Raw genomic sequence first — 14,283 nt, forward strand, 5'->3', positions numbered from 1 at the left:
ATGGCCATCACCACCAGTAGTGTTACAAGTGAGTAATTTGGAGAAAATATAAGGGAGTGACAACAACACACACTCAATGTGTATTTTATGAAATAAAGTCTCTTCCTGGAGGTCACACGTCCTCAGACTTGCTTTTGTCGCTTGGTGCCTCATCATTTCTAAATTCTCATCTGCAGGTGCAGTGGCTAAAAAACGAAGAGTCGGTGAGTTCCCTGATTGATGACAACATCGACACCCGAGCCGACCACAACCTCATCATCAACGAGGCGCGTCTGTCTGATTCAGGCAACTACACATGCCTGGCAAGCAACATCGTGGCCAAGAGACGTAGCGCCACTGCTGCTGTCATCGTTTTCGGTACGCCGTCCTTCCTGCTAGCAGCACTGCCACTGCATTTATACATGGAACTTCAAATCTATTTATTTCGCTAGCTGCACCCCCTGTACCAGTGATTAAGAGACTTTACCGCATGTTTTCCATTCAATAGTTTCTCCTCATTTCAATGAATGTATTATTCAAGGACTCAATTTACGGGCTCTCATTTGAAATCGATGTGTGCTTTATGAACGGAAATAAGCCACTGTGTCTTAATCTCATTTAAAAAGAGTGTTGCTTATTAAGTATTTATTTGCCAGAGGCCTTCCAGCAATGGAGTTTCACAAGCTGTGATAGCACTGGGCCAGCGTTTAGCTTCCACACACGTTAAGACGGAGAGCTCATTGAGTAAACTGTCTCAGTCAGAACGCTAAGTGGTCAACTCCAACCTGTTGGCCACTATGAGTCAGCACCGCCTTCACAAACTTCTATTTAAGGCCTTCTTTATTTGCCTTTGCACAACACTATCGTTTTATCTTAATCAGGGAGAAAAAATGAGCATTGAGCTGGCAGTTAGAGAAGGACCTGCACGTTCACCACAGTGAATGTAGTGCACTCAGTCAGCCGTTACGCATGGATGCCTGGCGGTGTTCTGCAGCCTGCGCAGTCATTACTAACACCAGCTACTCTTAACTATGCCACATGTCTCTAACTTTGTTCATCTCTCTCTTTTTCTCTCTCACTAGTGAACGGTGGATGGTCGCTGTGGACGGAGTGGTCTCCCTGCAACGTGCCATGTGGGCGGGGCATCCAGAAACGATCTCGAACCTGCACTAACCCGGCGCCTCTCAACGGTGGCGCTTTCTGCGAGGGCATGTCGGTGCAGAAGATCACCTGTAACTCGCTTTGCCCAAGTCAGTTCCACTTACAGTATCTCAGCTGTATATACCGTACCTGCACATTGAAAAGCTCCGCCCCTAACCCGAGCATCCACCCACCCCCTTTTATTAATGAAAGTTGGTTAAATGCCCACATTAAATTAAATGATTTTTGTGATTCCAACACATCATAAAACCCAAAAAATAATGAGTTTTCACAAAGTTTTTCTCATCGCTTCCATGGCTTACCTAAGATGATGTCATCAGTGTGCACTGGTTTGTCCCGAGTTCCAGTAAATGTATTTTTTTTTTTATTCATTAATTATTTTACATATGCAAAGATTTTTTTGTTTTATTTTTTTAACTCAGTTAGTAGTCGCCCTATGACCCAATCTTGGATTAGTGGTTGAAGATGTGTGTGTGTAGGTGTGTGCGTGTGTGTGTGTGTGAGGGTAAATTGGCAGTTGCATGACAATGACATCAATTGGAGAGTTTGCAATACGAGTTGGGCACAATGCAGAACGGATCTGGCACTGTCTGTCTGGGTTACTTGTGATTAAATCTGACATTTTAATGAAATATATGGAGGGGTGGGCGTTCCATCGAACGTAATATTGGCCGCACACTTGTGCATCTGCCCACTCCCTCTTCAGGCAGAATTTTTCATGGGTGAATGTACGCTGTAGTATACAGTATATTTATTGATTGATTTATTTGCATTTTATATTTCAGAATAATTCGGGCCGTTTGAAAAAGATGCAAGTTGATGCGAACAGTTGTATTGAAAGATTACTGAGGATTAGTTAATCAATAACCCAAAGTCTACATATGATGCAGAACACAAACTCAGTGCAGCACTCAAAACTTTGAAGTTTTCAATTCAGTTCAGTCCTATGGATTTTATTACACCTGTTTACTGTGGCGCATGTGAGGGTATTGTTTTTGGTCATGAGTGTGCATCTGAAGGAATGGAGAAAGAATGATGAAAATTTGACAAGAGCAATGAGAAAGACAAAGTAGATGGTGTTCAGATGAGTAAGGATATACGTCCGTACCCATCACACGTCATGGTAACGAGGAGCTTTGGAAACCATCCAGTGAATTTAACACAGCCTCCTGTTTACCAATGGGTGTCATACATTACGACGGTGCTAATCACTGGTAATTCTGCACAATACTACTATATTCATGGACAGGACTACACCAAGACAACTTCAGTGTATTTCCATGATGTCTGTCTGTTTATGAACAAAATAACTTTAAGAATTTTAAGGAAACATTCATTAAAAGTCAAGGTCACAGTCGTAGCGCTAAATTTTGGCTCAAAGCGGAGGAACTCAAACGATGTCCAAATATCAATCAGTTTAAAAATCAATATAAAGACATGATGTTTTCAAGATATGTACAGTACTGTTCAGAATAATAGTAGTGCTATGTGACTAAAAAGATTAATCCAGGTTTTGAGTATATTTCTTATTGTTACATGGGAAACAAGGTACCAGTAGATTCAGTAGATTCTCACAAATCCAACAAGACCAAGCATTCATGATATGCACACTCTTAAGGCTATGAAATTGGGCTATTAGTTAAAAAAAAGTAGAAAAGGGGGTGTTCACAATAATAGTAGCATCTGCTGTTGATGCTACAAACCCAAAACTATTATGTTCAAACTGCTTTTTTAGCAATCCTGTGAATCACTAAACTAGTATTTAGTTGTATAACCACAGTTTTTCATGATTTCTTCACATCTGCAAAGCATTAATTTTGTTGGTTTGGGACCAAGATTTTGCTCGTTTACTAGTGTGCTTGGGGTCATTGTCTTGTTGAAACACCCATTTCAAGGGCATGTCCTCTTCAGCATAAGGCAACATGACCTCTTCAAGTATTTTGACATATCCAAACTGATCCATGATACCTGGTATGCGATATATAGGCCCAGCACCATAGTAGGAGAAACTTGCCCATATCATGATGCTTGCACCACCATGCTTCACTGTCTTCATTGTGAACTGTGGCTTGAATTCAGAATTTGGGGGTCATCTCACAAACTGTCTGTGGCCCTTGGACCCAAAAAGAACAATTTTACTCTCATCGGTCCACAAAATATTCCTCCATTTCTCTTTAGGCCAGTTGATGTGTTCTTTGGCAAATTGTAACCTCTTCTGCACGTCTTTTATTTAACAGAGGGACTTTGCGGGGGATTCTTGCAAATAAATTAGCTTCACACAGGCGTCTTCTAACTGTATGAAGTATTAGAAATGTAGGAACAGTAAATATATATACCACTTCTAAGACTGGGGTTGGGGTTTTCTGTAATTATTGTATGGCTTTTGCCTTACAATATAAAGTGCCTTGGGGCAACTGTTTGTTGTGATTTGGCACTATATTAATAAAATTGATTTGATTTGATTTAAGATTAACACAAGAGTAAAGTACTAAGCTAAAGTTCACAACAGTTACACTAACAGTTAACAAACAGAAGTATATAAAAAAAGAAATTAAAAAATGAAAACAACTGTCCGAAGTCGCTAACACAAGCTAACTAGCAAAAATGCTAGCCGCTCCTAAGATTTACACAGGAGTAAAATAATTACTTAAAATTCACAGCAGTTCGACTGAAAAACTAAGAGAAGTATTAACCAGGTAAAAAGAACCAGCTATAAAAATAATGAGTGGGAAGGGAGGAGTTTACCTAGCTAGCAAAAGCTAAATGCTAGCGAATGCTAACTGCTAGCAAATTACAACAGGACTATAGATAAATAACGTTCAGAGTAGATACAATTAATAACCAGAAGAGTGCTAAACAGAAATAAAAGAAATGTATACAACCGTGTGAAGTTCAGAATAGCGTCACAACAACAAACAATCCGTCGGAAACAAGTTGCCAGATCTGTGAGCCAGCATCCGTTGTTTTTTGTTGTTGTTTTGGACTGTGTGTGCTGAATAAATTCATTCATTCATTCATTCAAGCTTAGGGTCCCTTTACATATAGCATACAGTGCAAATTTGGTCAAGTTGCACATAAAGTGTGCATGAAGCAGGAATCGTATGTAAAATGTGAATTCGTAGCTGCTTCCAATGCCTCGTACACCTGTTGCTACAATTATTTGTGCACACCAGCGGCTGAAGACAGGGTGTGCGCTGTCCAAGCCCATCGAACCCTCTCACTGCAGGTGTCGGCCAAATTCCAGGTGACATGCATGAACATCTAACACCACTCGCATGACACTTAGAAAATGTGTGGCCATTCGCACTGTTAACATGAAAACAGTCAGCAGACGATCACTTCCGAGGTGGCAGTGAAATTTGTCTACGTCCCCCATGAGTGTGGCTTTGCAAACAGACACAGTGACACATTGGTGTGTGCGCTGAACTTACAGGAGGTGTGGCCACCAACAGAAGCGGTTGTGGAGATCTATGGATCAGGACGTCACAGCTGGACAACACATAATGTGTTTAGACGGACATGAACTAACAACTGTCCACTGTGACGCACGTGTGTCTGCCGTCCACAAAACATGCAAGTGAGGCAGGACACGCACCAGCAGATGTGGCTATGATGAGACGAGCACACTGCTCCATTCATGTCATTTCATGACTGTACATCTGTGACCATGGGTCATCTGCAGAGGAACAGACGGATCATACTTGTATTCTCCACTTGATAAGAGGGATTCAATAAAATGTGATGTTTTACATGGTGTGTGGTTTTATTTTTTATTTTTTAAATACATCAATGTCCTTCCTGATATCAGGCAGTTTCCTGCACCTTTCACAAGACAGCGATGGTAGATCAGTGGTAAAGTTTCTGACTGATAATCAGAGCTTTTGGAAAGTGCGGGTTCAAGTCCTGTGGGTGGCATGTAATTTTTATTTTTTTATTTTCACAGCAGCTGCGCTGTGTGGTTACACATTGCGCAGCTGCTGTGTTCCCGTGTGCACAAAACCGTCGCAGCATGCATTTTTTTTTTTTTTTTTTCTTCACAGCAGCTGTGCAATGTGTAACCACATCATGCAGCTGCTGGCAAGCGTGCACGAACCGTCAGTGGCATTGTGCATGCCTGGCCATTGGCACAACGTTTCGTGTTTGCTCATACGAGCTGTTCCGATGGAAGTCATCCTGAATTGTACATATTCGCACTATGTGCGAAGGGGCCCTCACACAGTGGATGGACTGAGAATGCATATTTTTCAGGAACTGGTTCAATATATGTCTGTGGTTACTGTTAAACAGTAATATGAAGTCATACATTGGCTTTTTATTTGTCACAGAACCACTGAGTTTTGGTGCCCTTGTAAAGTCAGTCTCAATTAATCAATCACATTTTTGTATGTACCCCTTTATAGTAAGCAAATGTGACCATAGTGCTTTACAGTAAAATCAAAAAAGTAAAATTTGTGGGAATAAAACAAAAACATAAAATAAAATAAAATCATATAATAAAATCAAAACAACACACAAAAGCAAAAATTTCTCAATGCCACTAGGTATTAAAAGCTATTTTGAATAAATAAATTTTGAATAACTAAGGCTTGAGCTTTGATTTAAAAAGTGCTTGGTCAGAAATAGTGCGTAAATCAGGGGGTAACTTATTTCACAGTTTGGGGCCAGGTATACTGCAAAAGCACGTTAACTTCAATTTGACCTAATTCATATTTCTAATTCATGATTCTAATTCGTAATTTGAGTTCAGAATTCAAAATAAAGTTAACCAGATGAATTCAATGTTTTGCTGTAACTGAATAGTTAAAATTTTAGACACATAAGATGGGGCAACGCAATTAAGGGCTTTAACAAATGTTAAAGGATTGTTAACCAAGTGTGAGGTCTGTATGTGAAAATATCAGACCGAGGTGTAAGTACGGACAAAGCGTTAGCGAAGCCCATGCGAAAAACACAGAGGTCTGATATCCCTTACAGACTGAGGAAACGAGGTTAATAATTTAGTTATTATATGGCTATTTTTATATGTTCATATATATATATATATATATATATATATATATATATATATATATATATATATATATATATATATATATATATAAATGCAAATGTACAGTATCGCCCGCATATAAAAGCTGCTAACAGTTTTGGACGCATAGTCAGACCTGTTCACTTCCATGAAGAACTTACTAACAGATGGTCCCGTTGTTATCTGGTAAGCTTTCAATCTGTGTTTTTTTCCAATGCTGTTTATATATTTATGGAGTATGTTCATGTCCGACTTGATTTTTCTAATCATGTTTTTAGCTTTCTGGTTTTTAACGAATGGGACACGTTTAGGACCGATTGTCACGGTAACCGGTCGGATATGGGAACATATTGGACCATAAATCAGCCAATCAGAGCACACGTAGCATTGCAACTAAATAATAATAAAGTCTGTAGCATGTACACCAGCATGTAATCAAGTAATCAAGTCTAGGGCTGACTCAAGATCATGTCTATTGAGGAAGGGCTTTACTTTAGCCAGACGATGAAGCTGGAAAAATAATGTGTTTTAACAACAGAGTTTATCTGTTGATCAAAACTCAAACAGCTGTCAAATTCCCAACTCCCAAATTCTTAAATAATTTATATAATTAGCCAGAAGACCAAAGTTTGAGGGGACAATATTCGGCAAGCATGAATGCCCAAGCACAATAGTCTCAGTTTTGCTGTCATTCATATAAAGGAAATTCTGTGCCAGCCACTGTTTTATATACAAATATAATTAGATAATTAATTCAATGCATCACTTCCATTATTCCTCATAGGTAGACCTTGTTCTTGGCTATAACTGACCCTAAATGCAGCATGTACAATGGAAAGCAAATTGGGCCAAGAATAGAACCCTGTGGCACTAGAAGAAAGGGGAGTATTTGATGAGGAAAGGTCACCAATCATAATAGAAAAGCTCTTAAAGCCACTTCAGTGAAAGTGCCTCAAATGGCAACAAAATAATCTAAATGAGAAACAAGATCTACATGGTCCGGTGTATTAAAGGCTGCTGTGAGAGCCAGCAGGACCAGCACAGCAGGCAATGCAGATTCCCTGCATTAACAGACACTGCAACATTACTGTGCACTTTAAAAGTGCTGACTCCAGATGGAATGAATCCAGACTAGAATTTTTTGAGAATAGAATTTTCTTTAAAAAAAATAATAATAATAATACAGTAACTGTATTAGAAACAAGCTTTTCAAAAACCTTACAAAGAAGTGGCAGCTGAGAGACAGGCGAGAGTCTGAAGAGTCGAGGTGAGGGTTTGTGTTTTTTTTTTTAAGTGGCCTGACTACAGCATGTATAAAAGCAGCTGGATTGAAAGAAATGGACTCAAACTGCTCAAGCACAGCAGAATGTGCATGAGCAACAGACAATTCAACAGCATATTTATGATGTGCATTCTGTCTGGCTGGTGATACTTTATCAATGAAATAATGAAGAAGCATCTTACAGGTTGTGGTTGAAGCATCAGTCAGAGGACCCTGAATTTACAACAGAGTTCAGAGTATTAAATAACACTCTGATGATGACAGCTGCTAGAAATAATGTGAGATAAATATTGAGATTTTGCCTCCTTCACAGCCTTCTGGTAGTTTGTTTGACTCTCCCTCAGAATACGCAGAGACACATAGAGTTTGTTCTTCTTCCACCTCCGTTCAGCCTGTCGGAGCATTTCCTGAGGGCACACGTCGTGGCATTTAACCTGGAATCAGTTCTTGATTTCATGGATTTGCACCAAAAAGGGGCAACAGAGGCCAGAATCACAGAGCATGTGCTGTAGAAGAAAGATGGTTTTCTGAGAGTAAAGGAGAAACCAAGCCAGCACCTGTTGAACATGCTTTTCTCTTTGAAAGCCTGAGGAAAATGGGACATTCAAGACATTGTTCAGAAGAACAGCGTAGTTTGATTAAGAAGTTAATTGGAGAGGGGAAAACATATACGCAGGTGCAAAAAATTATAGGCTGTTCATCTATAATGATCTCCAATGCTTTAAAATGGACAAAAAAAAACAGACACATGGAAGAAAATGGAAAACAACCATCAAAATGGATAGAAGAATAACCAGAATGGCAAAAGCTCACCCACTGATCAGCTCCAGGATGATCAAAGACAGTCTGCAGTTACCTGTAAGTGCTGTGACAGTTAGAAGACGCCTGTGTGAAGTTAATTTATTTGCAAGAATCCCCCGCAAAGTCCCTCTGTTAAATAAAAGATGTGCAGAAGAGGTTACAATTTGCCAAAGAACACATCAACTGGCCTAAAGGGAAATGGAGGAATATTTTGTGGACTGATGAGAGTAAAATTGTTCTTTTTGGGTCCAAGGGCCGCAGACAGTTTGTGAGACGACCCCAAAACTCTGAATTCAAGCCACAGTTCACAGTGAAGACAGTGAAGCATGGTGGCGCAAGCATCATGATATGGGCATGTTTCTCCTACTATGGTGTTGGGCCTATATATTGCATACCAGGTATCATGGATCAGTTTGGATATGTCAAAATACTTAAAGAGGTCATGTTGCCTTATGCTGAAGAGGACATGCCCTTGAAATGGGTGTTTCAACAAGACAGTGACCCCAAGCACACTAGTAAATGAGCAAAATCTTGGTTCCAAACCAACAAAATTAATGCCTTGCAGATGTGAAGAAATCATGAAAAACTGTGGTTATACAACTAAATACTAGTTTAGTGATTCACAGGATTACTAAAAAAATAGTTTGAACATAATAGTTTTGAGTTTGTAGCATCAACAGCAGTTGCTACAACTATTGTGAACACCCCCTTTTCTACTTTTTTTACTAATAACCCAATTCCATAGCCTTAAGAGTGTGCATATCATGAATGCTTGGTCTTGTTGGATTTGTGAGAATCTACTGAATCTACTGGTACCTTGTTTCCCATGTAACAATAAGAAATATACTCAAAACCTGGATTAATCTTTTTAGTCACATAGCACTACTATTATTCTGAACACTACTGTATGCGTCATCCAAAGTGTGTCCAAGATGATGTGTTTGTCCACCAACACATCATCATAGTTCAACAAAAATAAATCAAAAGGCTTTTAAAGTCAGTTGCCAGATGATTGGAAGGACAACAAATATTTAGAATGTAATGTAAGGAAAACCCACCTATAAACCTTTAAAAAAGAAAATTAAAAGGGGAATTTTTAGAGACTTGAGTCACCACCAAAAGTCAACTTGAATCAATGTCTGTCTCATTACTAGAAATCCATAAATCGAATTGGTTACCCATTTGTTCCAAATGAGGTTGATAATCAGTTGGTGTTTGTCACTTAATGGGAATTCTCAGGGCATGGCCAGCTCACGGTTACTTGGCATTAATGTGCACAGTGTTTAATGATATATTATAGAGGACAATCCGACATGGTCACTGTGAGCCCCCTTTCACAGGGAAGTTCCTGTATCGTTAGTTAGCACGCTAGCATCTCTGTAAGATGTCTTGTAAATCACTTCAGAGGTGTTATCTGGTTTCTAAATCAACTTTTTAAAATTACAAGTGTTTATTTCTATCTAATTTGTACAAAATATATAAGAAAAATGTATGAAAAAAACATTTGATTTACACAGAAATTCACCTGTTTCAGAGTGTTTTCTGACCTCTTGGTTTATTTTGTTTGAGCAAGCAGCCAGTTGACGTCATGCTGGTTTTTCACTTGGATTGGCAGTCGCTGTGTTGCGTCACTCAGCATTTGCATAAAATAGATTTTTCATCTATTTTGGCTCTACCTTGTTGGGGGCCTGTCAACCATTGTCTCTTTTTACTGCAAAATGGCCACTTTTATGTTGCATGTTGTCACTTGAAATCTTTCTTGTCTAGACAGCACTTTGAGACAGTGATCCATGCTTTTATTTAATCTCAGATGGATTATTGTAATTCACTTTATGTCAGTCTTACTTTCGCGTCTGCACTTGGTTCAAAATGCCGCTGCATGACTTTTGACAGGAACTTGAAAGCGAGATTATATATCTCTTGTATTGGCCTCACTTCATTGGCTGCCTGTATGTTTAGGGTACATTTTAAAATTCTTATGTTCATTTTTAAATCTCTTCACAGTATTGCCCCGCTTTACCACTCTGAGCTTCTTCATCCTTTTGTACCATGTCAGTCTCTCAGGTCAGCTGACCAGATGCTCCTGGAAGTACCAAGATCCAGAAGGAAGCTCAGAAGGGACAGGGCCTTCTCTATTGCTGCTCCTAAATTATGGAACAGCTTGTCCTTGTCTGTTGAGAGAGGCTCCTTCTCTGCCCATTTTTAAAGTTCATTTAAAAATCTATTTTTCACCTTGGCTTTTGGCCCCAGTGAGTTTTTAAATTGTACTTATTATTCATTTATTTAAATGTGTTTTAATGGATGTTATAGTGTACAACACTTTGTGTCAGCAGTGGTTGTGTTAAAGTGCTTTATAAATAAATTTGGCATGCTGGTATGTTACGTATCAACAACTAGACAGATAGAAAAAACAGACAAGGATGATCATATAACCTCCACCATCTTCTAGTGGATTCTGTTGAGAAGAACTTTGTTGGCTTTTATTATTATTTTCATTTTCTGTGTCTGTGTGTGTAATTACACTTAACTGACATGAATCAAACTTTTATATTAAAGTGATAGATGTAACTACAACATTCCTTGACTCGATCTAAATGTGCTACTTTGAACCTATTGATGGCTTGAATTTAAAGCTGTACAGACTTTGAATTTTTGAGGATATAAGTCATAATTACAGTTTTCTTCAGCACCACAGTAATTTTATTTATTAGCCTTTAAATAAGGGATTCATAATATGACCAAAAAAAAAAAAATCTTAAATAGAAAAAATAGAAAATTTTAAAAGAACAGATGGTCTTGAACTCCTCACGGTAGCAACCCATATAGTCTGTGATAGTGATGTCATAGATCACATGGTGGCTTCCCCCAATTTGCGTGAGGGATGCTGGGAAGCACATGGCAACAGCCAGTCAAACTCTCGATGCATGGTGATGACAGTTGACTGCTCACTTGTATACAATAATCCAAGATGGTGAAAACGCTCTGAAACAACTTATTTCTGTATAAAACTAATATGTTTCTTATATATTTTGTAAAGGTTAGCAAGAAATAAACATGTCTAAATCTGAAAGTCTTTTTTTTAAAGCAGATAACACCTTTGAAGTGATTTACAGGACATCTTGCAGATGTTAGCATACACACCCCATGTACGCACATCATGTGCAAGGTCAAAGGTAACGTTCAATATTTTCAAAACCTCGTACACGTGCACACGTACTTCCTCCTGCAGACAGCATTAATACAATAATAAAATGTTCGTTCTCGAATTCCTCCCAGGTAAATATGTTATTGTCATTAAATTTAGCTGTATTTTTTACAAGTTTCAAAAATAAACTGACATTGTAATGTTTGGATTTCAGTAGAAACTAAATTTTATCAGTTTTGTGAAATTTGAAAAGCTGTACAGCTTTAATGTTATGAATCGGTTGAGTTAAATTATTTTTTTGTACTTCTGTGTCTTTAACGTTTCCTCAAATTTTAAAGGTTTGTGCAAGGGTTTCACAAGATTGGTTGTCTGTGAGCTAAAGTTAAAATCAAGATGTCCAATGGTGTAAAGCTCAAAATCCTTGTATACATTTTATTTCCATACACGTAAATACATTGGGAACACTGCACATTTTATTCCAAATCAAAACATGAAGAAAATTTTATCAAATTTGTTATTACTTTACAGAAAGTGAAAAAATTAATATTAGGCTGTTAATACAAATAGCAGTGTCTGCATTTTTCTTTCTGTGACCCTTATTACACCCTTACAGGTGTCCTTTACACTCAAAAAACTGATGCATTGGATGAACTCAATTCAATTATGAGTAGGATTTCCATCTAATAAATATATGTATGTAGCCCCAACTCAAATAAAGCACATACAAGGTCTGTCCGTAAAGTATCGTACCTTTTTATTTTTTTCAAAAACTATATGGATTTCATTCATATGTTTTTACGTCAGACATGCTTGAACCCTCGTGCGCATGCGTGAGTTTTTCCACGCCTGTCGGTGACGTCATTCGCCTGTGAGCACGCCTTGTGGAAGGAGTGGTCCCGCCCCCTCGTCGGATTTTCATTGTGTGGAAATGGCGGAATGAAAAGGACTTTTTCCCATCAGAATTTTTTCAGAAGCTGTTAGAGACTGGCACCTGGAAACCATTCTAAAAATTTATCTGGCTTTCAGTGAAAATCCTCTAACACTCCGAAACGGAGGTGTTCCTTTGTCTCACTTCATCAGCGAATCGGTCGTGACGCGCGAAGCCTCCGCGCGGCTTTCCATGACAAAATCTCTTGTTAAAAGTGAAATCTGCCGGACAATGGCTGATGTCCAGGTCTTGTGATAACCAGAGAAAGAGCACACGACGGTCTCGTATCCACAGAGCCATCAGCTTAGAAATGATCCAGTGGTTTGTGCCGCATCGTCGCAGCTCGCAGCGCGGCGCACCGACCGTCCTTTAAAGGGGTCCTTAAACCTGTAGTTAAAGTCCTTATTCTCTGTGAAGCCCGTAAAACTTTCACTGAAAGCCAGATAAATTTTTCGAATGGTTTCCAGGTGCCAGTCTCTAACAGCTTCTGAAAAAATTCTGATGGAAAAAAAGTCCTTTTCATTCCGCCATTTCCAGACAATGAAAATCCGACGAGGGGGCGGGACCACTCCTTCCACAAGGCTTGCTCACAGGCGAATGACGTCACCGACAGGCGTGGAAAAACTCACGCATGCGCAGGAGGGTTCAAGCATGTCTGACGTAAAAACATATGAATGAAATCCATATAGTTTTTGAAAAAAATAAAAAGGTACGATACTTTACGGACAGACCTCGTACATGCAAGATAATTTAATTTAATTTAGTGAGTTCATCTAATGAGTCATTTGTTTCAGTGATAGACCCATTGGATTGGATTCCGTGTAATAAATATATGTAGTCCCAACTAAATTAAACTGCATTATCTTGCATGGATGTTTTTATTTGAGTTGTGGCTATATTTAATTATTAGATGGAAATCCTGCACATAATTGAATTGAGTTCATCCAATGAGCCATTTTTTGAGTGTATTTGAGGATGAAGGCAGCAAATGTACATGCTGCTTGTCATCCATTTCTCTCTGAAAATCTGAATAAAATGGATTGTTGCAGACATTGTTCAGAAGAACAGTGCACCTTGATTAAAAAGTTGATTGGAGAGGGGAAAACATACAGTGCAGAAAATGATAGGCTGCTCCGCAAGTGATCTCAATTTTTTTTTCATTATTTATTTCATTCATTTAAAAGAAAAAGACAGACATAAAAGCAGAAATGAAATTTACAAGACTTTGAATGAAAAGGAGCAGAGAGAAGAACAAGTCTTATATTTTCTGCCCCTTTTTACAATACAATCTTTCAATTTCAAGTATCATTATTCAACATTATTAAACAGATTACATTTTTGACTTGTCACATACCACTGACTTATTTCATAATTTTAACCATTATTTTAAAAATTACATCCCTAACAGGTTACATTTTAAACTTAAAACATTTTAGACATCACCAACAGATCACACCCTAGGCTTTGTCATAGCCCACTGACTTATTTCATAGTTTCATACTTACTTAATACATCTAGTTTAATATGTTTTTTTAATAATTTAAGCGACCTTGATTCTTTGATTTCTTTGTTGAGGTTGTTCCATAATTTTACACCATTCACTGCAATACTCCATTCCTTTACTTTGGTTCTGAATCTTGTTTTTTTTTAAAGACTTCTATTCCTTTCAAATTATAACTACTTACTCTTTTTTCAAACATATTTTGAATGTTTATTGGTAAGATATTTTTGTTAGCTTGATACATTGTTTGTAATATTTTCAAATCAACTAAATCATGAAATTTAAGTACCCTATGCTTAATGAACAATGGATTAGATGGATCTCTAAAACAACTATTACTAATCATTTTTAAAGCTCTTTTCTGCAGAATAAATAATGGTTGTGTATAAGTTGTACATGTTGATCCACAGATTTCTACACAATAAGTTAAATATGGGACAATCAATGAATTGTACAA

At 38.0% G+C, this 14,283-nt stretch overlaps 1 protein-coding gene across 4 annotated transcripts in view; it reads left to right on the forward strand.

Moving 5' to 3' along the window:
* unc5db (unc-5 netrin receptor Db) overlaps window positions 1-14,283 on the forward strand; it is a 751,148-nt gene that overhangs the window by 515,087 nt on the left and 221,778 nt on the right. For all 4 annotated transcript variants that reach the window (XM_034171021.1, XM_034171024.1, XM_034171022.1 and 1 more), the window contains 2 exons: window positions 177-357; window positions 1,062-1,229. In XM_034171021.1, the coding sequence (XP_034026912.1) occupies window positions 177-357; window positions 1,062-1,229 (349 nt within the window). The remainder of the gene's footprint in view (window positions 1-176; window positions 358-1,061; window positions 1,230-14,283) is intronic.

The sequence above is a fragment of the Thalassophryne amazonica genome, chromosome 5, assembly GCF_902500255.1.
Source record: "Thalassophryne amazonica chromosome 5, fThaAma1.1, whole genome shotgun sequence".
NCBI classification, from domain to species: domain Eukaryota; kingdom Metazoa; phylum Chordata; class Actinopteri; order Batrachoidiformes; family Batrachoididae; genus Thalassophryne; species Thalassophryne amazonica.